We start from the raw sequence: 24,962 nt of genomic DNA, 5'->3' as shown, positions 1-24,962 counted from the left end.
CTGAAGTTATGCTTAGGATCCTGGTGGTAGTCCTTGTAGACTACAAGGTGGTAATTTGAGATTGTTCAAAAGAAGAGGTGAGCCTCAAGCCTGTCATTCTCTGTCTGTTCTCCAGTTCTTGCATCATAAGGAATTATCTTCCCTTTCTTCCCACAGGTAGAGGTGTGATGGACTGCTCGGTGATTATCCAGCCACTGGGAAGTGACACGTGGCTGTCCCTGACAAATCAGATAAATAAGAGTGCTAACAAAAGTGTTCGAATCCTTGTCACAATGGCAACGTCTCGAGGAAGCAAAACCAACAAGAAAATAGTGTCATTTGACCTCACTAAAGGGGGCTATCCTGATCACCTGGAGGACGGCTACCAGTTCCAACCAGAAAACCTGAGCCTGGGGATCCTGGCAAACAGGAGGGAGAATGAAGGATGGTACTTTGTGAGCTTGGAGGAGAATGTGTCCGTTCAGCAATTCTGCATGCAACTGAAACTTTATGGTAAAAATGGGAGTTTTCACACTTCTTTCACACAGGAGGCCTAGAAGACTTAGGCCTTTCTCAGAAGCAGAGTATCTGCAATTGGAAGCAACTCAAAAGATCTGGTCCAGAGAGTATTTAAGCTTAAGGGAAAAACTTTGACAGGCTGACATTAGTTGGTTAGTTATATTCCAAACTGCCCATCGGTGGAGGCTGAATTGATTCCTGCTTTGAAAGGAAGGAAGCCCACTGTGTGGGCCTGAAGGGCTGGCTTTCATCTCTAACGGGCTTAGTCTGCATATCAATTTTTTAATAAAAGCTTTTTGTTCCCTATCAAGCCCAAAAGTACGAAGTTTGAATCCAACTGAACAAGCCTATCCTCTCTGTCATTGCCAGGGTCCCCGACTCCAGGGGCAAGTAGTTTTGCACGTGCTTACCCACATTTGTGTAGGCTGTTTGCTGAAGCAGAGGTTCTGAGTAAAGAAAGCTGACATTCCACCCACAGGCAGCTCACCAAGCTCAGAGCCCTGGGGGAGGCTTCCACCTACATGGTGAAAGAAACACCTTTTTTTCCCCCTCATTTGAACCAGGATCTGGTTATGTAGTTGTTTAGTTGAGGGACTGTAGAACCTACATCTTCCTGACTCCAGTGCTCTCTGAGTCCCTCTAACCTCTGCTCCTGTCCTTGAAGACACCTTGCATTCCTATCTCCTAGGCCCAGAGCCTCATCTGCTTTCCAAGGCTTGCTGGCATCTCTGTGGGGCTTCCCTGATCTTTCAAAGGGATCTCTTACACCACCAAGGATGGGATGGGAAGTCCACAGCTAGCATTTCGTTGAAACATTCAGTTATCTAGGAGAGAAACAGAAACATCTTGACTCCCTCCTGCCCCAGTGTTTCCCTCCTGCAAATAGAGAATGCAGAATACCCATAGTTCTCTGCTGAGTGTGCATGGAGGCCACACAGCATGTGTAAGGCATGTCATATGATCTGTCCCTTTGTTCTTATAAGTTTTCTGACTTTGTCAAACCTTATATAATAAGTTGGGTACTTTGGGAGCTGTGTTCTCTGCAGCCATGACTTTCATTAGCGAGAGGGGGAAGGGGAGGGCTGATTTCAGAATCTGATGAAGGTACTTATTTCAGCCTGGCCACTTAGAAGCTGTATAATGTCAAACAAGACATGCCATTTCTCTGAGACTCAGTTTTCTCATCCACAAAATGGGAATAATTATTTTTAGTTATACCTATTGAGAGAATTAAAGAAGATGAATATGAAATGCCAGCAATGTGCTGGTCCTATAGTAGCTGTAATAAGCACAACCTCCCTTTTTACCTTGCCTATCTCATGGCTTTAGAACTGTATGGATTGATAGGGCCTGTGGCTGTGATTGAAAACCTACCACTGCCTTAGACCCACAAAGCCCTTGCTACACACACATACATACATACACACACCACACACACACATACCCCTATACCATACACACACCACATACACTCACATATACACACCATATACACAAACACACCACACAACACCTCACACACACCACATACACACATTGAATACACACACACACACACACACACACACACACACACACACACACACCACTTAGGCTCAATGAAATCCAACCACTAAAAACTCATGCTTTTAGCTCTAAGAGGCTGTACTTTAAGCCAATGAAAACCTGTCTTATTCATGATAGAATATGGCAGAACAATCTACATAGTGTACATCAGGAGATGCATACAGTACCCTAACAGTATTAGCAGAAAGGAACTAGAAACCAAATGCTTCTCTTTTCTATCTCAAGAGAGTCCTTGAATAACCAAGAGGGGTGAGGAATGATGTGAGTGACAGTTTTTCACAAGAGACAACTCACACTTAAGACTTTTCAGTGAGGGGAAAATGCCACTTGTCTGATGGAGGGTGTCATTCTGGATATATGCTTCTCTTATTGGTTGATGAATAAAACACTGTTTGGCCAACAGAGGCAGGAAGATAGGTAGGTCTAGGAAATAAGGAGAATTCTGGGAAAGGTAGGCAGAGAGAGACCACAAAGGGACACCATGTAGAGACCAAGAAGATAGGATACACCAGGCATTTTCTGGTAAGATAAGGCCATGTAGAAATACATAGATTAGTAGTTATGGGTTAATTATTAAGACAGAGCTAGCCAATAAGAAACCCTAGCCATTGGCCAACAGTTTTATGACTAATATAGCGTCCGTGTGTTTATTTGTGGCTGAAGCAACAGCAGGACCTGGCAGGAAAGAAAACTCCAGCAACACTCGTCTAGACTTTGTTTTGACAAATAAACCAGTCAATAGTTCCAGGAGTTGTGTTTCAGTGATGGCTCCTTCTCTTTCTCCTGACAGAGCAGGTCTCCACTCCAGAGATTAAAGTGCTAAACAAAACCCAGGAGACTGAGAATGGGACCTGCAGCTTGATGTTAGCCTGCACAGTGAAGAAAGGGGATCATGTGGCTTACAGCTGGAGTGATGAGGCGGGCACCCGTCTGCTGAGCCCAGCCAACCGCTCCCACCTCCTGTACATCACCCTTAGCAACCAGCATCATGACAGCATCTACAACTGCACTGCAAGCAACCCTGTCAGCAGTCACTCCCGGACCTTCGACCTATGGCAGGAGTGCAGGCGAGAGGCCTCCAGTGAGTACTCTGGTGGTGGCTAGGGCACCTCATCAATGGCAAGCCCAATACTAACTGGCCCAATAGCTCTGTTTCCATAGCCAAGCCTTGCCAATGACACTTGTTTTCTTTATAATATTAAAGCCTCTAGGCATATTCAACAAAGGTGCTTTCATGTTGGCTCCAGGTGACATTATATAACATTTGGTTCACAGTTAAGGAACAAATAGGGAAGGAAAGAACAAACAGAATTAGAGCCAGAGCTCTGGTATCCAAGAGAAAACCTTTCTCTGTGCCTTCTGCCCTGGATCCAGCATTCAATGATGTCTGGAAAAGGGATGCAGGTGGCAGGTCCTAAGTCCTAAATCCATGTTCCATTATGGTGAGACAGTTCTATGCCATCAGAAAGTACTTCCCTGTCACTTATGCTGCAAGAGAAAGGAGTACATACGATGTGTGATCTCTGCACCTCGGCCACACAGTGTAAATGTTTGCTTGATAATGAAGCACAGGCTGTAAGGGAAGGGCGTGCATTGGAATGGATTGTCAGTCTCAGAGCCAGTTAGAGGAGCCGAGTGAGAGGTAAGCTAAGTCCTGGAGTGTGAAACCAGTGAATGGTGATGAGATGCCAGCACTCCTTTATCGGCAAGGCACTTTTAATGGATTGTCTCTTTGGTTCACAGTAAATTTGCCAGGTGGGTGCTATTACCAGCTTCATTTTACATAGGAGGAACTTGAAGTTCATGGAATTTAAGTATCTTTCTCAAGTTTCTTGAATTTCAAATAGTGGAGCTAATGCCCAACCTAAATATTTTGAGTAGATCTTCTCTTTTCCTGGATAGAGAGCATAACTGTTCTGTTGGGAGAGAATGCTGATCAAGTAGGCCCATCTAACCAAGAGACAGAAGAGACCACTGCCCTCTTGTGCCACACTGTGTCTATGTCACAGGAATGTTCAGGGAGAGCCCTGAAAGGCATTACTTACATCCTGACATCTCCTAGCTGGGGAAGGGAGCAAGAGCCATTCCAAGGAGACTCCCACCCACACAGACTTGGTGTCTGTGTAACACACCAGATGTGCAGGGACAGAGGAAAGGGGACTGTAGATACGTTATGCCCTCAGCATAGCACTTCCTGTAACCGAGACTCCCCACCCCCAGAGGATTCTCAGATAGGAAATACCTCTACTGTACCCCAGCATATTCCTTTGAGCTCTTTTATGAACCTAATGCAACTATGTCATGGAAAGAGTCAACCATCTCTACTTTCTGAATGTGGCCCACAAGCCATGTGTAAGCTATAATCCAGGTCCCTCCCTGCCTACAGTCATTCAGGGCATCCTGGAGAAAGAAAGAAAACAGTGCTGTCTAGTGGGAAGCTTCTAGAACATGGGGGGGGGGCGCGGGGCGGCTCTTTCTGATTACAGGAGTAAAAAAAAAAAAAACTCAGCTTTCCCTGAGACTTTATTCTTCATCTGTAACTGATGGCTGAGAGGCTTTGGTTGTTCACTGTGTACTGGCTACATGGCACATCATTAACCCTCACAGAAATCAAATGATGTAGACAGTGTCAACATCTTCACACTATGGATGAAATGAAGAAAAGAAGAACTATGAATGGTTTGAGTAAGATCAAACACAGAGCCAGTGAGATAATTGGGCTGTCTGGTGCTGGGATCATAGGTATTCATAGAAGAGTGAATTTACTTAAACGTCCTTAGAAATCACAATGAAAAACTAGTTGTTTTCCTTGGAGATGAGCAAGACCCATTGTGGCAACCTAGCTCTCTTTGCTTGATGAAGCCTGTTTAGAGACAAGGAAGCACATTTTTACCATGACCTATCTCAAAATGAGAAGTGGGGATGGGAACTCCTTTCAAGACAGCTTGGCAAGCATCTAACTAGTGCATAATAAAATCTTGGTAATCCATAAAGTTTACTGGGCATTCAGATCAGGACATTCTAAGCGAACACTGAAGGTGATTTTACCCGCTTAAGCCATCCTGAGGATGACGTATACACTAGTGTGATTGAGTATGAAGCAGGCTTCTGGGGGGTGTGGAGGGACACTAAGTGGCCCCTGAGTAGAAGGCGCTCTGAGTAGAACTCTGTCAAGACCTCATCCACTCAGAAACGCTACTAGACATGAAGCAGCCACCTTTTCTCTTGAGCCTCTGCCTATCTGCAAGACAAAGGGTAAATTACTAATGTTCCTTCCAGAGGTACATGTATGACTTAGTTCACGAGTATGTCAACAAGAACTGTTAATAAATGCTGCTAGGAGGCTTAGTTTTCTGGGGTATTGATGTCATAAACTGGATGCTTTAAGCTGTTGGGAATTATTGTCTCAATGTTCTGGAGTCTAGAGTTCAAGAGCAAGGTGTTGTCTGGTTTGATTTTTCCTGAGACCTCTCCCTGACTTACAGATGGCCTTTTTCCTCTGTCTCTGCATCCCTGGTGCCTCTCCCGCTCCCCGCTTTTGATATGAACAGCAGTCAAGTTAGATAAGGGCCCAGCTAGTGACCTTGTTGGAATTTAATTACCTTCATAACAACTTGTTCCCAAGCAGCACTCTTGTGAGGCTTAGAGCTTCAACATGTGAGTTGGCGGTGTAGTAATTAAGCCATAGCACCCTACTTTTAACTTGGTTCTCTTTGTAAGGTTCCCATATCCAATGGAAGTCGCATCCTAAGGACCTCCAAATAAAGATTTTAAGAGAACACAATTTAACTCATAGTTCAAGTAAAGGTTCCTCCCCCTCCAAAGATGGAGGCATTCTTTGCCAAATCCAAGGCAGACACCCTGGCATTGTGCAGCATGACCTTTCGTCTACACAGGGCTGTTGAAGAAATTACCTAAATTACTGAGAAGCCACTTTCATTGGTCTATCATGGTGGTTCTCAACTTTCCTAACGCTGTGACCCTTTAATACAGTTCCTCATGCTGTGGTGACCCCCGACCATAAAATTATTTTTGTTGCTTCTTCATATCTGTAATTTTGCTACTGTTCTGAATCGTAATGTAAATGTCTGTGTTTTCCGACGGTCTTAGGTGACCCCTGTGAAGAGGTCACAGGTTAAGAACCACTGGTCTGTCACTTTGTGTTTGCAAATGGAAGCTGCTAATTTTAAAAGTGCTGGGTTTGCTTTGACAAAACATTTATTGAGGTTTTACCACGTTCCAGCATCATGCAAGGTACTGAGCACACAAAGATGAAAAAAACAGAGATACAATCTTTGTCCTGAAGATAATTCTGTAAATGGACAATTATCCTAGATCACAGAGTATGTAGGAGAGGTTTTAAAACCAAAATAAGTGCAAGGTAATAAAGAGAGGGAATGAACAGCACTGGTTCATCAAAGATGGTGACTTGAGGAACGTGCAAAAGCCGCCCAGACTCCCCTGGCAAAAGGCATATTAAGGAGAGGAAAACAGAGAAGGCTTGCACCACATTCTACACCATCTCGAAGGTAATGGTGTGATAGGCGCTGACAGTTTTAGATGGAGAAGGGCACCATTGTCTTTGCATCTCAAAGAGAAAGTACAGTGGTGTAGAGAATAGGCGGGGGTCAGCAAGAGGCAGAAGAGAAAGAAACTAGTTACAGAAGGACATTACGACAGTAATCCATCAAAAATGTGCGTCAATGCAGCGGCTGGTAGTGCAACAAAGACTTCTTACATAGTGTGCACCAAGGGAAACCTCAGTCCCAGAATGAAACTGTATGGTAGGCTGAGGGTTCATCAGAGTTGCCATCAGTAAGTCAGAAGAGTCATTTTGAAGACATTTTTCCACTTTAATTAGTGAAAATGTGTACATGAACATATTTGTTCCTTGAAAAGAAGCATTAATGACATTTGTCTAGGCTGTCAATCACATAATCCTCTGGGTTCCAATGCCATTTAAGAATCTCATACATCTTCAATGTCCGTCATACTGAAGTCTCTTACGACAAGGCCTAGATTCTTGGGCTCTACAACATCTTTTATCTAGGTCATGTGAAGCACATTAATGTGGTTTGACAGTAGATCCTGTGTGGGACTTGCTGCTGTCCTTAATCACTATGTTTTGAAAGTATTGTGTCTGTGCGAGGATGATTGATTCAAAATCTTAAAAATTCAGTGAGAAGGGAATACCCCTGGAAGCCCACACTAAAAGGAAAAACTTTCTCATGAAGTTAGTAGAATGCTGGCTCAGTGGAAGAAAGGGCTAACACCTGAGCTCCAGAGTGTCCCTCCCACCCCCGTCATTTTCAGTCACCTAGATGTTCCATGCCCATGGGCCTCTCCAGTGTCACCCCATCTAGCAAACTTGGCAACCATGGCAAAAGAATGGAGCTCAGATACCTCTCATCAGCTACAGCCTCATTATGTGTTAACAAGAAAAGCTAGGAAATACAGTTATTAGCTGGGCAGTTGTGTGTCCACAGTCGTGAAAGAATGGAAGAAATGACCCCAGGCACATGGCTAGTTCACACTGTTGGGTGGGAAACAAGCTGCTGTTCCCTCTACAACACTGTCAGGTGGGAAACAGGCTGCTGTAAGGTGGCATTTTCAGAAGATGTGAATTCCATGAAAACCTTTTCTTGGGTGCTCCCAGACTTAAGTTGGTATCCTCCCCCCACCCCCAATTCTCACTGGAAACTACCACTGAGAAGGCATCTCTTGAAGACTTCTGACTTCTCAAGGAGCCCTGCTCCATGCCAGTAACCTTGCTGACAAAACCACATGAAAGGCAGGAAAGAGATCCGGTACTCTCAGACCGTTATGTGAGCATCTCAGAGGCTCCTGGATGAACTACATTTATTTCTTGGGTTCTGTTTTGTTTTCTTTTTATCATCTTCAAATAACATGATCTGAGGACTTGAAGGGAGAGAGGCTTTTGTGTCGCTGTGACGACAGAGTTTTCAGAGACAAAAAGGGAAAGAAGACGGCCAGCATTTTCCTTGGAGGAGTGGCTCTAAGCAGGGTTTCTTACAGTTAATAGTTTTTCTTACAGTTAACTCACAGCTAATAGTGAAGGACTGCAGGGTGGAGACTCATGCGAAGTACTGTCTCCTCTAAATAGCACAGGTGTTTTCAGTCAGCCCCCTTAGCTGGGAGAAAAGCATCATAACTCTGGTTCAGAAAAGAAAAAAAAAAAGAAAAAGGAAAAGGAAAAGGAAAGAAAGAGAAGTGGTTGAGGTAATGTTTCTTTGTGACTGAAGGACTTGTGGAGCCAAGGATAAGTTTTATCTGATTTCTGAGAACCAGCATCCTGAGAGGCCTCACTACATGAATGAGCAAAAGCAGAGGGATCTTCCGGTTTGGAAATAGGTGCATGGGTGATGTGCTGCGGGCAAGCACACTCTTTCCAGCTTCTCACTGTTATTGCAAAGCTATGACAAGTAGGCCATTGGTACTTCCTTGGACTCCTGTCTCAGGGCATTCAGAAAGTGACCCAGCATGCCTTCTGAGACCTTCATATATTTAGCACTCTGATAACGTTTAACAAAAGAAGACATGCCAGTTCTCTAAGATCCATTCATATTCAATAATTCATATTCAAATGTATTTGGAGTGACTTCATGTCCTGTATCTGATGGGATGGGGGGCTGTTCAGAAAAAGAATGGGCACAGAGACCAACTTTAGAGGTGTCAACCTAAGTGGGACTTGTGTACTTTACTAGATGGAAAACAAAAACCCATCATTTTAAAGATGCTACTACCAAAATTCCTCTTTGGTGGATGCACAGTACTCAAGACATGCTTTAATAGCTGCTAGAAGACAGACGATGAGCCCCTCCCCCAAGGAGAATAGATGCAGCCTGTATGCTGAGGAAGGGGAAGATGGTGTTTATTCAGAAACAGAGCAGCTGAGGGAACAGGCACAAGCCTCTAATCCTAGCACCGGGGAAGCTGAGGCAGGAGGATCACAAGGCTACACAGCAGGTTCTAGGCCAGCCTATCCCCTCAACAAAGCAAAACAAACCAGAGAGAGAGAGAGAGAGAGAGAGAGAGAGAGAGAGAGAGAGAGAGAGAGGTCTGCACCTATCAGAAGATGGATGGAAGCTCCCATGTCACAGTAGAGTCTGCTCCTTGATTCCCTTCAGATCCTCGCACAAGACAGCACACAGAAGAGCAAGCAGAGCAGGAGAAATAAGAGCTTGGAGGGCCACAAGGAAAACATTCCCAGAAACTTTGGAAACTGTGTGTAACCTGAGCCCCACAAGCTAGATAAGCAGCATTGTGTCCATATTTGTCTGAATTCCTCAGGCCTTCAAGTTTGGTAGTTTCTATATATAAATACCATAATTGACAAATAGAGCCAAGTGGGTGAACATTAAGTATAGGCACCTTGGGGCCTGCTAGTCAGATGGGAAAACTAAGCCATAAGTAAATGACAGGATGGGACTCTGCACCTCAGGACTTCAGTGAGGAGCAAATTCATTTTCTTGTTCCAATCAACCATTAGGAACTTACTGAGGATGTATGTGGCAAATACTGAAAGGACTGAAAAGGTATCTCTGTCAAGAGATGATCTCTGGCCTCCTACAGGTGCACTGGGAGCTGAGGCCAGGGGAAGCAGGCGGCGTCCGTTGATCATGTGACGGAGTCTAGATGATGCTCTGAACACTTTATGTGCAGTATTGTGCTGGTTCATCAGAACAACTCTGTGGACTAGATATTTTTATGTTCACTTTATTGATGATGAAACAGGCCTCAGAGGGTGCAAAAGACTCTTTAAGACACGTAGTTATTAGTTAGTACATGAGAATCCATCCATCCGTTTTCTAATACCATCCGTTAAAATGGTTTGCATTGCAAAGATAATGGTGGAAAAACACAGGTTCTAACCTTTATGACATACACTACATGTGATGCCAAAGTCTTGAGGAGAGGGCAGAGTGAGGCTGGAATGTTCAGGAAAGGCGGCACTGAGGAAGGAAGAGTGGGCTGAGCATAGAGCCTGAGGGGGTGTGGGGGACTGCTGAAGCAGCATCAAGAGGCAGGGTAGGGTGTGGAAGGAAGATGGTGAAGAGACGGGTTGGCCTTAGCTCTCCCAGGCATCAGAGTCTGTGGCTACCTACTTTCCCCATGGGACTCCCATCTCCAGAGGCTGTCACAAACCTGGCACTCTACAGTTCTCACCCTCCCAGCTGTGCCACTGACATACTTGTTTCCTCAAGGTAAAATGAGTGGGCAAACTAAACACTATATATAGTTCCTTTAAGGTCTTTTTTTTTTTAAGCCAATGGTTTTATTTTTTTTAATTTGCCAATATATTCATACATATTTTAAAAGGCAGGGAGAAAATTAGAGTTGATAGAAATACCTTTCAAGATGAGGGCCGGATTGCCTCTCATAAGGCAGAAGCTGGTCTTTTATGTCACAGGATATAGGCAGCAGGTTGATTGCATCCTGCTGGGATCCTGGGAAGACACGGGCCTGGTGTCATCACACAGGGAGCCCCAATCACGTACCTGTAGTTGTTGACTTCTGTGAGTAGGTGGGCAGCAGGGCTGCAGCAGAAGGCCCGGGAAGAGGAGAAAGGCAGCTTTGGCATGAAAGTCTGTCATCGGTTTTCCAGTTTCAGAGGCATCATCGCCTTGGTTTTTGGTCTCTTTGTAAATCTCTTATGAAATTTAGAAGAAATATTATCTTTGGAAATGATATAAATGGTTGAGGTGTTGTGACTCAAATTAGCTTTTGTTATAGACTTTAGAAGAAGAAAGAGGAACTCTCTCAAAATAGTAAGTGCTACTATTATGGTTTGCTGGGCCAGTACCACAGTTTGTGAAGAAGCTCAGGCTGCTGCCCCTGCTTCTCTCCTTGTACCAGGGAGTCTCTCTGTGTGTCCCTGGTACTGACAGCAAAGATCTGAACCAGTCAGACATACATGCACACACATGCATACATACATACATACATACATTCATACATACATACATACATACATACATATATGCATGCTCATACATGCACAGAGGGTTCTCAGCCATCGTATACCACTCAGGGTGTCATGCAGAGTGAGTAGCTCACAGCTGCCTTCACATTTTATGAGTTATACAAAAACAATTCTCTGCTTACCTGTGTTTGTTCATTCACTCATTTATTCATTTTCAAGGCAGGGTCTCACCCCCATAGCCCAGGCTGCCCTTGAACGGTAAGCCCTCCTATCTCAGCCTTCTGAGTGGTGGGACTGGAGGCATGAACCACCACACCTAGGTCCTCTCCTTTTTGGCTCAAAACTGTTGAAGTTGGTATTTGGCCGGGTTAAAACATAGTGTACTTGAGAAAGAGAATCTGTCATTGCAGTGAGATTCCTTGTGGCTGGCTATATGGAGAGCCTAGGAAGAAGATAATTCTTTCAGAAGGAAACTGCTGGGCTAGGGCCTTTTATCAGTTCCGTGGGACTTCTGTCTATATTTTCATCAATTCTGTAAGCATCTGAATGGTGTCTACAATTACTCTGTTCTATTGTAACTTAGATCTTCCTTTCAACTTCTGACATACCCCTCAAAGGTTAAAAAAACAGGAAGTTTGCTTATTTGTATATATTTATACTGCTGGGTAAGATGTTTATAAACCCACTTTTCTCTCAGAATCATTTTTATAAAGTGTTCTACACATTACTGCTAATACCCGGTATTGTATTTGTTTCATTAGTAACACTAGAACCTAGCGTTAATACTTAGAAACCTGGTGCTTCAAATGGGACCTTACTGCTCACTCCAAGTCCAGGAGTCTCTCTGACTCCCAAGGAGCTTGACTTTAGTACTCAGCCATGTTTCCTCTCCTATTCCTAGCCCTAGTTCTTGATATTCTTCATGGCATTTCCTTGCTTATAAAATGGAAAAAATAAAAGTGCCCACCCCTTAGGATTATTTGGATTAAATACATTTCTGTACAAGATTCACTATTAAAAGCATTGGACTGTAAGTACTTAGCAACTGGCCACTATCAGGTTAGTGAGCCATATGTCTTGTTGATTGAAACAAAGGCCTTATTCACTCTTTTCCAAAGTCGTGTTCTCGGTTCAAAGGGATTCAGCATAATGGCTAAAGGAGAGAAAGCTACAAAATTTGGCTCTATGATTTCAAGCCTCAGTTAGCTTCGATAATTTAAAATAATGACAATTGACAGGAACAATGACATGCTTTTCTTTTAGTTCGGGTCTCGTGGGTTCAACACAATCATTTGCATTCAAAGGCAATAATAGCACTATTGTGTTTATTTTTTTAAGAAGACAAGCAGATTTCTTCCTCCCAGTTGTCTCGTGGGAGTAGTTTGGGGGCATGGGGACAAGCACATGGGACTGTCACATCCCTTTTACCAAAAATGGACACATAATACTTTAGAAATTTAAAAATGGAGAAGCAGGGCAAGCGATTGCCTTAGGGGAGAGAAGACAAGTTAATTTTAGACAAGCGGTATTTAAAGAGAAAATAAATCATTGTATTTAGAAACATCTTTATGAAATTAGAAACGTGAAAGTCGGGGATAGTAAGTGAAATGAGGGTAAGAAGCTGGGCATGGAAATCTTAGTGGTCTAAGGCTGGTCTCTAAAACCATGTAAACAAATGTCTCCCTGGGGAGTCAGGTACGGAAATGGGGCATGAGGCTCAGCCTTCTCACTTCTGGGTTGGGTATTTTTAAACCCACAGTGCATTTGAGATTTGTTCTTTGACTTTTCTTTCAGAGTCAAGCTCATGGCTACCACACACTGTTGCACCATTAGGGGTCATTATAGTCATCATCCTGATTCCCACGGCAGTGATGATGCTGAAAAAACAAGGTAGGTCTTGCAAGAAAGGCTTCTTACCAAGTCCAGGTGCTAAACAGCATAGATCTTATACAAGCCCAGGTAGCTTTCACTATAAACACGGACTCACTCTGTCAGGGAATCCATAGAGGAAAGAGCTGCCGAAGGCTAAAGGAATTGAAACAGGAGGCATACTCTACTGAGATTTTCTAGGGAAGAGAATTCAGAGAACTCTTGCATCTGTGAATCATGTCCCAGGGTAGACTAAAAGCAGTAAGGCTGTGATTCCAAATTTAAATGTTTGATCTTTCTTCGCTATCTCAAGGCCATGTGTCCCCTCAGCCATACTGACTCCCACTCACCCATCTGGATCAGAGCACCCTGTCTCTGATGCCCTGTTGGCTTTCCCTTGGGGAGCATGGAAACCTATGTTCATCTATCACCAATCTGTCAGCTCCTGTCATTCTCAAGCAGGTCAGTGTGATCTACAAGCGGTCTTCTTAGAGAAGCCCTTACCTCAGCACATTGATGTCGGTTTTGCTTATATAAGAAGACGTTGAGCACAGCACAGGAGCCTACCTCTGTCTCATTTCCTCCGTCGAAGAGTTCACCCAGACAGTGGGGGAGGGGCTCGTTATTCAGACAAAACTTCTGTTGAGAGCTAAGGGGTCTGGGAGTGAACCCGCTTAGTTTTTCTTGTAAGAAAACATTGAGATTCTGTGGCTAAGAAGGCAGATGAAGTCTCCCACGTTAGCCTAGCTAGTAGAGGTATGCTGTCCTTCCACACCACACTCCTCACTGCGTTCTGCTCAGCATATGGCTGAGCTCCGAGGGAGCATTACTTCCCTTCCCAGCAAAGCCCACTTCCCCCGCCTTCAAAACACATCCCCAGCTTTTCCAGGAACCGTTTACACCTTGTAACCCATCGTCATACAAACCTATGCCAAAATCTACATTTAGTTGCTATACCCTCCACAAAACATTGCTCAAGAGATTCTGTTGGCAATGCGTAGCGTGTCTTCTCCAGAATGCTGCCCGACTCTTGAGGAGATTTAAGGTGCTTCTGCCAAGTTCGTCTCCAGGAGAACACTCTAGTTATGACCGTGGGCATTGGGCAGTGTGCCGTGAGACAAGCTTGTAGTAACAGCTGCTTGCAAGTCTGAGGCAGGAGGATCACTCTAACCCATGGGTTCTAGATCAGCCCTGAGCCACCTAATGAGACCCCATCCCAAAATTAACAAATGAACACGTGGAGCTTTGGCCTTAGACAACATCCAAACGCAGACTATGGCACTAATGAGCTGTGTAACCAAGCAAATGGTTCACCATCTGCAAAGTGAGGATATTATGCTTTTGTGGTATTGCTGTGGAGATTGGCAAGCCAATACGCAGATAGCACACAGTGGTTTTCCTGGATGATGCATGCATATACACACATACATCTGTAAACAGATAGATCTCTCAATGTGCGTGGGCCAATATTTAAGTCTTAAGGCCCACAGAGGACTATCCTGGGACATTCTAGAAGTGGTACTTACAGAGGTTAAAGTACTTGCAGTTAGGGTCACATCAGACAATATATTGCTTCATGTGAGAACTAAAAAACAAAAGGTTTATGCTCTGGTTTTACAACTACAGCATTTAAGTTACCTCAGTGAAATGACATAATCTGTTCAGTGCCACACAGCAATGCTAATGCTGGCTCCAAGGCTAAGATCTAGGGCTCAGATCTTTTTCGTTACATCTAAAGACTCGGCTGACTTGGAGCGAAGCTTAGTTGGCTCCTGAAAATCTGTTTCTGTACTGAAAAAGAGGAGGGAGGGAGATTCTGTACTGAAAAAGAGGGAGGGAGGGAGAGAGGAATCTAAATTATCTTGATTCAGTGGTCTTTTGATTATTTGGGACTGTCCTGCCATTCTAAACTTCATCCTGATCTGGCCTCCAGGGTTAAAAGTTCTTAGACTGGAGTATAGTCTCAGTTTGGTTACCAGGCTGCACCCAGGAGAGAGCTGGGCAAGCAGGTCTCACTCTGCAACACTAGTGGATTTGAAATGAAAGAGTAGTATCTCAGAGAAATCCCTGGCCCCCTTCTCCTACCTCCTTATGCTGCTATGAACATATGAGCCCTAACCTCCAATTTTTTCTCTTCATCTTTCTTTGTGTCTCTGTCTCTCTGTCTCTCTGTCTCTGTGTCTCTCTGTCTCTGTGTCTGTCTCTGTCTCTCTCTGTCTCTCTCTCTGTCTCTCTCTCTCTTTCTCTCTCTCTCTCTCTCTCTCTCTCTCTCCTCTCTCTCTCTCTCTCTCACACACACACACGCACACACACACACACACCAGTGAGATTAGAACCATCAGGCATGCCATACCCGCAGAGGAAATTTCACTGTAATTCCTTGAACTTCCCAGTAACTTCCCATCATTTCCTGCCGAGAGCCACACCCTCAGTGGGACGCTCCCCCCACACTCACATCACAGGACCAGGCATTTCTCTTCCAAACCCAAGTGTACTTCCCGGAGCTATCCTCTCAGTGGTGTGCTTCCAGCTTCTGAGGAGGATAAACGGATTGACATTAGGCAAGTTTGCCCTGATGACTATGGTTTCTTCTGGGCTGAGTTGAGCTTCCATGGTCTCGGCTTAGATCTTGCAACAGTCCTCTGAAAGTCCTGCAAAGGTCAGTCCTTTCTTTCCACAACCTCACCCGCGCATGATGCATGCCAGGGAAGTGGTTCCGTGTCAGGAAAAGTGAAGAGGTCCACTGTGGCATCATGAAGAGTCTCTGAACGCATTTTAAGGGACAAGGTCAAGTTACAGAGATGTGTGAGTAGAATGGAACCATTTGTGTAAAAAAGAAAAAAACCTATCAAATATAGCCGATATTTAAGATGGCCACCCAGTATTTAATTGAACTACTATTGAGTAACAGTTTCTTGATTTCACTAGTCACACAGTTCAAGTGCTTGCCACCTGTGGCTATTAGTCTATGCAAAGGAACATTTATGCCTTCACAGAAGTACTATATTGCCCAGAGATGGACATACTGGAAACTCCTTTCATTGGTTACGTCTGGAAATGAAATGGGGTTTGTTAATGAGGGAGAAGGCGTTATAAGTTATACTCTTCTGTATTTCTATCCAATTTCAACTTTTGTGATGAGGACTTTCTTTATAATTTAAAAAGGAAAATTGAAATGTCAGCTAAAAACTAAAATGTTTCACAACTCATTAGTTTACAGAGACCTCAGGCTCTGAGCTAGATTTCTAGATTGTGAAGGAAAGAATGGTGCTGCTGCATTCTTTTCCAGAGACTTCCAAGTGCATCGTCCCACCTATCCCACCATCCCACACACACTAGCGAGCCCTCCAGAAATAGGGAGATGAGAGAGCTGTGAGTGGAGCAACATGTTACCAGCTGGAGAATAAGAGGCGTGCTATAAATAGGCAGCTATGGTCTCAGAAAACCTGGAACCCTATTAGGAGAGCAGACATGCACAAAAATAGAGATTCAAGTAACTGAACTGCATAGCGATTAAATAGCACCCAGAGCTGGGAGTCACAGCACATATCGAACATTTGCTATCTGCTAGTGTAACTGGTGTCAATGCTTTGCAAGTATTATCTCGTTTGATTTCTACAATAGTTCTATGAGACAGGCATTTCAAATTCCATTTGGCATTGGGGACACAGGTCTAGACATATCAAGTAACGAATCCAATGCTATAAACAAATGCGTAGAGTTTGGGAACTAGTGCCTCGTTCCAGTGGTGGTGATGAAAGAAGTGAGTAGAAAGTGGAGAGTAAAGGTCAGACAGGACTGAGCTGGGGGCTCATGCTGAGGACTAGAGGAAGATAACCACTGTGTCTCTTTACAGGTAAAAAAACCTGCCAGCCACCAGTGGAAGAAAACAGCCTTACAATTTATGCCCAAGTACAGAAATCTGGGGTAAGTCCTATGCTCTTCTTGGGGCGTGTCTGTCATATTTCCCACAGGATTCTGGACTGGGCCACCTTGCACACATCATGGTTCTGCAGGGGTTCTACAGTAGATGAAATTAGGGAAGCAGAAATCAAGAATAAGAGCTTCCCTAAAAATTGTTGAACCCGTGTCACTGGTCCTCTATATTGTTTGAAATAATGGAAACCACTGAGCATTCTCCTCAACTGCTTCTTCATCATAATGAGATGAAGTCATGAACACACAACAGTGGACTCTTCCCAGCTCTGGCATTCTAGGAGTCTGTGCGGCATGTCTCCAGACTCCCGTCTTGAAGGGTACAGGCTTGGGGAAAGAGGGAGATTGGGAAGAGCTATTGTGTGGCATGCCAGCCTGATCCAAGTGAAGACACCCACAGAACAATCAGGGGGAGAAAGGGAAGACATTGAGAATTCCAGTGTGGTTCAAACAAAAGGTGACATGCTGAATGGAGGGAGAGGAGAGAAAAACAAAACAGCCAACATGACCACTGAACTAAGAAGGGAGTGATGGGAAAACATGAGACATGCTGGAGTCAGGAAACAGGTATGTTAGCAGTAAGAGACAGGAGTCTACAGGATCCTCAATAGACAGATGCATAGTCATTCTAAGGGATTTTTTTAGCCCATGATTTGGCTATTTAGGATGGTGGGGGAGACATAGTCTTGAGTAAAGGTTATGAAGGTAATGATAATTAGATAATTGCCTAAGAATACAATAAATTCATTTCTGAGGACCAGGAAACAGTCCTGGGCAGATCCCTTTCTGCTGCCTTCGGTAGTCTAGTGGGTTTATTACATCATTGTCTTAGGGTTTTATTGCTGTGAAGAGACACCAAAAACACAGCAAACTTTTATAAAGGAAAACTTTTAATTGGAGATAGCTTATCGTTCAGAGGTTTAGTCCATTATTATAGCGGATGGCATGCAGGCAGACATGGTGCAGGAGAAGGAGTTGAGAGTTTCAATCTTGATCCACAGGCAATAGGAAGTGAACTGTCTTACTGGGCATGGCTTGAGCATATATGAGACCTCGAAGTCTGACTCTACAGGGACACATTTCCTCCAACAAGGCCACACCTAATCCAACAAAGCCATACCTCTTAATAGTACCACTCCCTATGGGTGCCATTTTCTTTCAAACCACCACAATCATCATAGACTCCTATTAAAAACAAACTTTCATTTAAAGACATGAGAGCCCCTATGATAACCCTCTCACCTAAATGTTCACTTAGCTGAGGCTGAGTGTGTCTTTTAGAATCAGCTTCTCAAGTATTACAAAATCAAAAAAAAAGTTAGGATTGCATCAGACCTATTGGCCTACTTTGAGAAGAAATTACACCTTTCAGTTTGAGTCTTCCACGTAAAACACCCCCCACATGAAGCAACAGAACATGGCCAGTTCCTCCAAGAACACCTCTGTACCACAACTCTCCAACTCCTCCCCAGAGATAGCCACTATCCTGGCTTCTAGAAATATGAATTATGTATTTCTTTTCTTAAACCTCATAAAAGTAGAATCTGTCAGTATCTTTTCTTATATCTCATCATAAATTCATACATGTCTTTGAACTCAGGATACATACAATTGTCATTGTTTATCCATGTGTGCTGTTTTGGAATATATTTATCCAGTTGGCTACTAATCAGCATCTGGTTATTTCCATTTTGAGGTTATTATGAAAATTACAGTAATGAAATTCATATGAATGTCTTCTGATGAATATGTCTATACATATTTCTGTAAGGCACATACCTAGAAGTAGATTGGCTGAATGATACAGTATATGGATTCTCCAATTGACTGGATAAGACCAAATTGTTCTTTGAAGTTGGTATCAATTTACTTTTCCAATAAATGAGTTTTAATAGTTGTACGTGCTAGTCAAAATTTGTTCCCATCAGCCCTTTTGTTTTATCCATACCAGTAAGGGGTCTTATTATGGCTTTGTTTTTCTGATAAGTAACAACTTTTCCTGTGTTCATTGCCATATTAAAATCATATTCAAATCTCATGCCCATTTACGTTTGAGTTTTAGACCTTTTTTTTTTTTAACAAATTATTATAAACTAAAAAGTTTTAGAAGTGAGCCCTTTAGAGGTTAGATCCATATCATGTGTGGCTTAGCTTTGTAATTTCTCAGCAAGACCTGCTGATAAAGAACACTTCTTAATGTCAGGCTAGAACAATGTGGTAACCTCTTCCTTTACAGTTATCACTTTTTATAACCTGTTTGAGAAATGTTTCTCAGTCCTGGGTAATAAAAATACTCTTCTAGTATCCTCTTTCACATTTATTTATTACACACTTGGGAAATATTTTTTACTTTTGTGTAAAAGAGGCCAAGTTTCACTTTTTTCCCACATGGATATATTCTACTGGTCATTTGTTGCACGAGCTGTTCCCTGCTATGCCCTATTCATTATAATTTGAGGGCATGTGTATGGCTGGTTCCATTTGATGTCTTGTATTCTCCTCCATTGTCCACTGGCTGAACTGTCTTGGTTAGAGGTATAAACTGTGATATCTTATTAAAATACATCTTCCTGTTTGTTCTTTTTCTTTCTTTTTTTAATTTTTTTATTAGAAAGAAAATTATTTTACATCCGTTTGTTCTTTTTCATCCAAAGTTCTTAACTAACTCTAGCGTACTGATATATAGTCTAAAATCTTGCTAGAATGTTAATTAGCACTGACTAGCCCAATGAAGACAGTAAATATCTTTATTGTTTTAAAATTTTGCCTATCCTTTAAGTCTTATTTAGTTTTTCTAAATGATCTTCTATAGTTTTCCAAATATGGCTGTATCATTCTAATTTGTTGATTTATCTTTTATATCTTAGAACATTATCAACATTACCCTTTTCTAAAATTTTAGTTTCTAGTTACTTACTATTGACATATTAATTTTTATATTGACTTTGTATTTGCAGCACTGCTGAATTAATTCACAAGTTCTCGCATTTGTCTGCAGATGACTTCGGTTTTAACCTACACCACTGGATCATCTCCAAAGAATTAGTTTTTCTTTTTTGTTTATAAACCACATAGCTCTACCCGCTTTACTTTGCCCTATTTTGCTGGCTGAGGTTTTGCAGTTTTGTGCACGCTGCTGAACAGAAGTAGTGACAATGACATTACCCTAAACTCCAGATTTGAAAGGAAAGCCTTTACTATATACTATCACTAAACATGAATTTTGCTGAAGTTTTTCTAGTGAGCTTTTTACAGCATTAAACGTATTGTCGGGGCCTCGAGATTACTCCAGGGTTAGGAGTGTATACTGTTTTTGTGGAGGACTTGGGTTCAGTTCCTACTCTGGGAGCTTACATCGACCTGCAACACCAGCTCCAGGGGGTGACACACCCTCTGCTGGCCTTGGTGGACCCTTGCTCTCATGTACATGGTCCTCCACACAGTCAGTCAGCATCCCAACACATATATATTTAAAATAAGATACATTTAAAACATTGTCAGGCTAGGCGTGGAAGTCCATGCCTGTAATCCTAGCACTTGGAAGACAGTGGCAAGAGGATAGCAAATCCAAGGCTAGCCTGGACTATGTAAAAAGTTTCAAACCAACAGGGCTACCTACCTGTCTCAAAAAAGTAAAGAGAGACAGAGAGAGAGAGAGAGAGAGAGAGAGAGAGAGAGAGAGAGAGAGAGAGAATATTGTCTGGGGCTAGAGATATAACTCAGTGATAAAGTGCTTGCCAACATGTATGAAATGCATGAAGCCCTGGCTTCAGTTCCAGCACTGGAAGAAAACACACACATACACACAAGCATACACACACACATACACACATACACACATGCACACACACACTCACACACATACACACATACATACACACAGACACAGACACACACACACACACACACATACACACAAACATACACACACACACATGCACACACACTCACACACCCGCACATACACACACACACACAATACACACATACACACATGCACACACACACACTCACACACATACACACATACATACACACAGACACAGACACAGACACACACACACACACACACACACACACACACACATTTAGTTTCTGGGTGAAACTGGCCTGTCCTTCCTCATAACAACTCTGTGAGGTTTTGATATCATGATTATGCTAACCTTACAAATGATAAGGCTTGTATTCTTTCAGTCAGACTGTCATAGCAAATTATTACAAACTTGGTGGTTTAAGCAACCAGAATTTAGTTTACTTCAGTTCTGGAAACCAATAATCCAAAACGAAAGTGACATAATGGCAGGAGCCCAAACCCTCTGAATTTCTTGGGAGAAGCTTTTACCTCAGTGTGATATGATGGCTCCAAACTTCAACATCTGTTGGTTTGTGGTTGCACCACAACTTCTGCCTCCATCTCCATGAAACATTGCTGCCTGTGTCTCTGCCTGCTCCTTCCACCCCTTAGAGCATCCCACACTGGATGTGGGCCCACTCTGACCCAGTGACCTCTCCTCAATGTTCCGACTATCTGTCTTATCTCCGCCTCTGCCTAAGCCTTAATGCCACAAAATGGCACACCCTGACTCTGGTGGCACGTATCTTTTGGCAGCCACAATTCAGCTCACCAACAGACACATTTTCTTTCTGTGACTCTCTGAAAATGTTTGGGTGGGATTGATCATATTTCTTACCTTACATGTTTGGCAGAACTTTTAGATGACAGTGTCTCTGAGATTGGAGTTCCTTTGATGGGGGATTTTTTTTTAAATTTATACTTTTATCATTCCACTTTATTCTGTATTTCATTAGTTTCTAAATAACTATTTTCTCTGTGTTTAGTGGATATCCTAGAAATTATAAGATACATCCCTGAGTTCTTAATCTGTTTTGTGTTGTTTTTGTGGTTTTTATTGTTGTTGTTTTATTTTGGTTTTTGAGACAGGGTTTCTAGCCTTGGCTGTCCTAGAACTAGCTGTGTACACCAGGTTGGCCTCAGAATCACAGAAATTTGTCTTCTTTGTCTCCCAAATGCTGGAATTAAAAGCATATGCCACCATCATCCAGCATATCCCTGACTTATTAACACACATTTATCCCTTTTTTTCTTTATAGTCTAGTACAATACTTTAAATATACTATAATTTTGAATCTTGATTTATGTTCTATTTTTACTGTTTTTTAAATTCATGTGTATTTTAAATATATATGACATTATTATTGTTTTATATATCAATATGTACAGACTTACCTATATCCTTACAAAATTCCTTTCATTTTTGTTTATCATGCTACTGTATCATTACAAAGATGATAACAGATAATTATTCAAAAATTAGCATTTTTTGTTTTTATCAAAATGGCTGTACAATACCTTTACATAAAGTATAATAACAGCCAGGTGTCATGTTGCACACCTTAAATCCCAGCACTCAGAAGGTAGAGGCAGGTGGGTCTCTCTGAGTTTGAGGCAAGCTTGGTCTATTTAAGGAGTTCCAGTCCAGCCAAGGCTACACAGTGAGACCATGTCTCAGAAAAGTGAAAACAGAACATAGTAACATAAAAATTAAACAACTGTTGATTATCTTGTAGGAACTACTCCAGGACTTATGCCTCCTGCCTTATACTGTTATCTCAAGGGCTTCCATTCACAAAGAGTAGCAAAAAATCAGTTATACACCTGATGTTGCTCCAATGTGGTATCCCTAGAGATGTGAGAATCAGTGCTCCTAACTGAAGACATGAGAAACAAAAATGTGCTACCTTGTTAAATTATGTTTAGAGTAATTCCTTATACCTAAGATAAGAAATCTTAAAAGGAAATTCAACAACATTGTTCCAAGAACTCTCTTCTTTGTAAAATTCCCCAATTGAATGCAGAACATATAAGTTATTTATCCCACCCTTCATCCCTGCATTTAGGTCTGGTCACACTAAATTTCTCCCAACTAGGAGAAGAAGCAAAGGGCACACCAATGAATGGAAGTTGATTAATAAACTGTTTCCATCTCCTCCTCACCGGTCTCATCCCTAATCAGACATTTTTCATTCAATTAAATTTTTCTATAAACTATGGTATCTAAGAAATGTATGGCAATTGAGATAAACATTTCTTTTCTGGAGTGCAAATAAGGAATGATGTTGCCTTGGGAGGTTGCAAGCCCCAAGATGTCACTCTGGGAATGGCTAGCAAAGTTTGGGAGAATTCTCTCCAGGGAGGAAGTTAGAGCAAATAACTAAGGAGCTTTTGAACTTGAGCTGCTTTTCTGTGGGGCAAGTTGAATGCGACCCAGCTTTCTGCTCAACTAATCTGTTTCCTCTGCTTCTCTTGTAGCCTGTAGAGAAGAAACTTGATGATGACCTGACAGATCAGGACCCCTGCACAACCATTTATGTGGCTGCCACAGAGCCTGCCCCGGAACCAGTCCAGGTAAGGCATCACTCCCCCTCTTCACTCACTGAATGTCTGGTGTGAGGCAGAGAAGGGGAGGAAGGTTTTTGTTGTTGTTTATTTATTTTAGGGTAGAGATGTGGACTAGGAGAGTGGTCTAGACCACAAGCAGCAAGGATAGCTTCAGCCATGGTTAATTAGGACTTACACAAATCCCTTCATTCAGGCTCACAGACCGTGAGTCACTATCTACTGACTAGTATTTCTCTGAGAGTTGTCCCAAGGACCACATCTGAAACACCTGGCATACTGGTTATAAAACAACGAACAGGTACCACTTCTCTCATCCACACTTGGATCTCCGTAGCCCCTATAAAAACTCAATAATTTAGACTTCTTTTGGCTTCCCCAAACTGTACCCTGAAACTGGCAGTAAGAGGGAGGGAAGGAAAATGGAGAGGGAGAAAAGAATTGTTGAAGAACTCAGTGAGGGTTATTTTTGGTTATCAGCTTGATTGGATTAAGAGGTGCCTAAGAAATTGGTGAAGCACAGCTTTGGGTGTGTCTTCGAGGGCATTTCCAGGGGCAATAGACGGTGAGGGTTCTTACATGATTGACAGGTTCCTGATCCGTGATGTACTCATAACACAATCACACTGTTCCGAAGTGGTGAGGCCTAGCTGGAGGAAGCCCACCCACTGTGTCCTTGAATGTGTTGCTCTAGTCTCTTTCGGTATTGCTCTTTACTGTTTCCTATCCAACAGGATGTGAGCTCCCTTGTCATTTTTTTCCCTATGACTCTCTTTGCCCTATGGGAGGGCTGTTAACTGTTTTTATATTACTGTGACCAAAATACCTAAGAGGACAACATGAAGGGGGATTTATTTGGGTTTACAGTTTTGGACGATTTCAGCCATGTGGTGAAGACATGGCTGAGCATGGCATGGCAGATGTCCTGATTTAAGGGAGTTTCTTCCAGAGGAAGAGAGGGAGTGGAGAAGAGGGAAGAGGAGGGAGGGAAGGGCAAGGCCAGTCTTCAGATAACTGGGGACAACTTCCTTGGTGGCACACATATGCTTGGAAGAGAAATATATGCCCATTTGCAGGTAGGCACTTGGAGACCTGAGTGCTGGCTCCAGCAATGCCCCGACTGTGACAGACTAGAAGCATAATGCTATGCTACACGAACTACGCCTTTCCTTTTCTCAGGGGATGCTACTGTGTTCACCGCCTGGAAACTCCTCCCCTCCACCCCTTCACTCATGAACTTCTTTGCCCCGTAGGAACCAAACCCCACCACAATTTATGCCAGTGTGACACTACCGGAGAGCTGACACCCGGACACCCAGTGAAAGGACTTTTTGAAGGAAGACGGAAGAATCAAAACACACACTGAACTTGGCCGTAGGTCCCAAGTTCTCTGTGACAGACACTGCACATCCGAACCCATCTTCAATCAGTTCCCTGGTGATCCATCTGCACAGGCGCACCTGAGAAGTAGATAAGGCAGTGAGGGTTCCCAAGCAGGCGACCTGCTCTGCAGCTCACACGGACATGGAGCAGAGATCTCTTGATACAGCATTCCATCTTTGCTGTAGCAGACAAAATAGATGATGTGAGTTCAAACATCTCACTCTATGCTGGATTAGACAACAAAACCCAAAGACAAAAAGCCAGGACGTGAAACATCTGTCTCAGATGGCTGAGTACAAGGCACAAAGTCTGGAGATGTTCTTAGCGCTTTATTCCGGAAGCTGATCC

At 42.9% G+C, this 24,962-nt stretch overlaps 1 protein-coding gene across 3 annotated transcripts in view; it reads left to right on the top strand.

Annotated features, from left to right (window-relative positions):
* Slamf1 (signaling lymphocytic activation molecule family member 1) overlaps positions 1 to 24,535 on the top strand; it is a 32,453-nt gene extending 7,918 nt beyond the window's left edge. The window contains exons 2-7 of one of the 3 annotated variants that reach the window (XM_027418966.2): positions 157 to 492; positions 2,855 to 3,145; positions 12,803 to 12,898; positions 16,734 to 16,804; positions 23,145 to 23,240; positions 24,485 to 24,535. In XM_027418966.2, coding sequence (XP_027274767.2) covers positions 157 to 492; positions 2,855 to 3,145; positions 12,803 to 12,898; positions 16,734 to 16,804; positions 23,145 to 23,240; positions 24,485 to 24,535 — 941 coding nt within the window. Of the gene's footprint in view, positions 1 to 156; positions 493 to 2,854; positions 3,158 to 12,802; positions 12,935 to 16,733; positions 16,805 to 23,144; positions 23,241 to 24,484 lie in introns of all 3 variants that reach the window. The other 2 variants (XM_035444937.1, XM_035444936.1) reach the window with 2 other exon arrangements.
* Positions 24,536 to 24,962: the final 427 nt, after the last annotated feature.

The sequence above is a fragment of the Cricetulus griseus genome, chromosome 5, assembly GCF_003668045.3.
Source record: "Cricetulus griseus strain 17A/GY chromosome 5, alternate assembly CriGri-PICRH-1.0, whole genome shotgun sequence".
In the NCBI taxonomy this organism is placed as follows: domain Eukaryota; kingdom Metazoa; phylum Chordata; class Mammalia; order Rodentia; family Cricetidae; genus Cricetulus; species Cricetulus griseus.
Note: the sequence above shows the minus strand (reverse complement) of the source record. Positions and strands in the feature narration are given on the sequence as shown.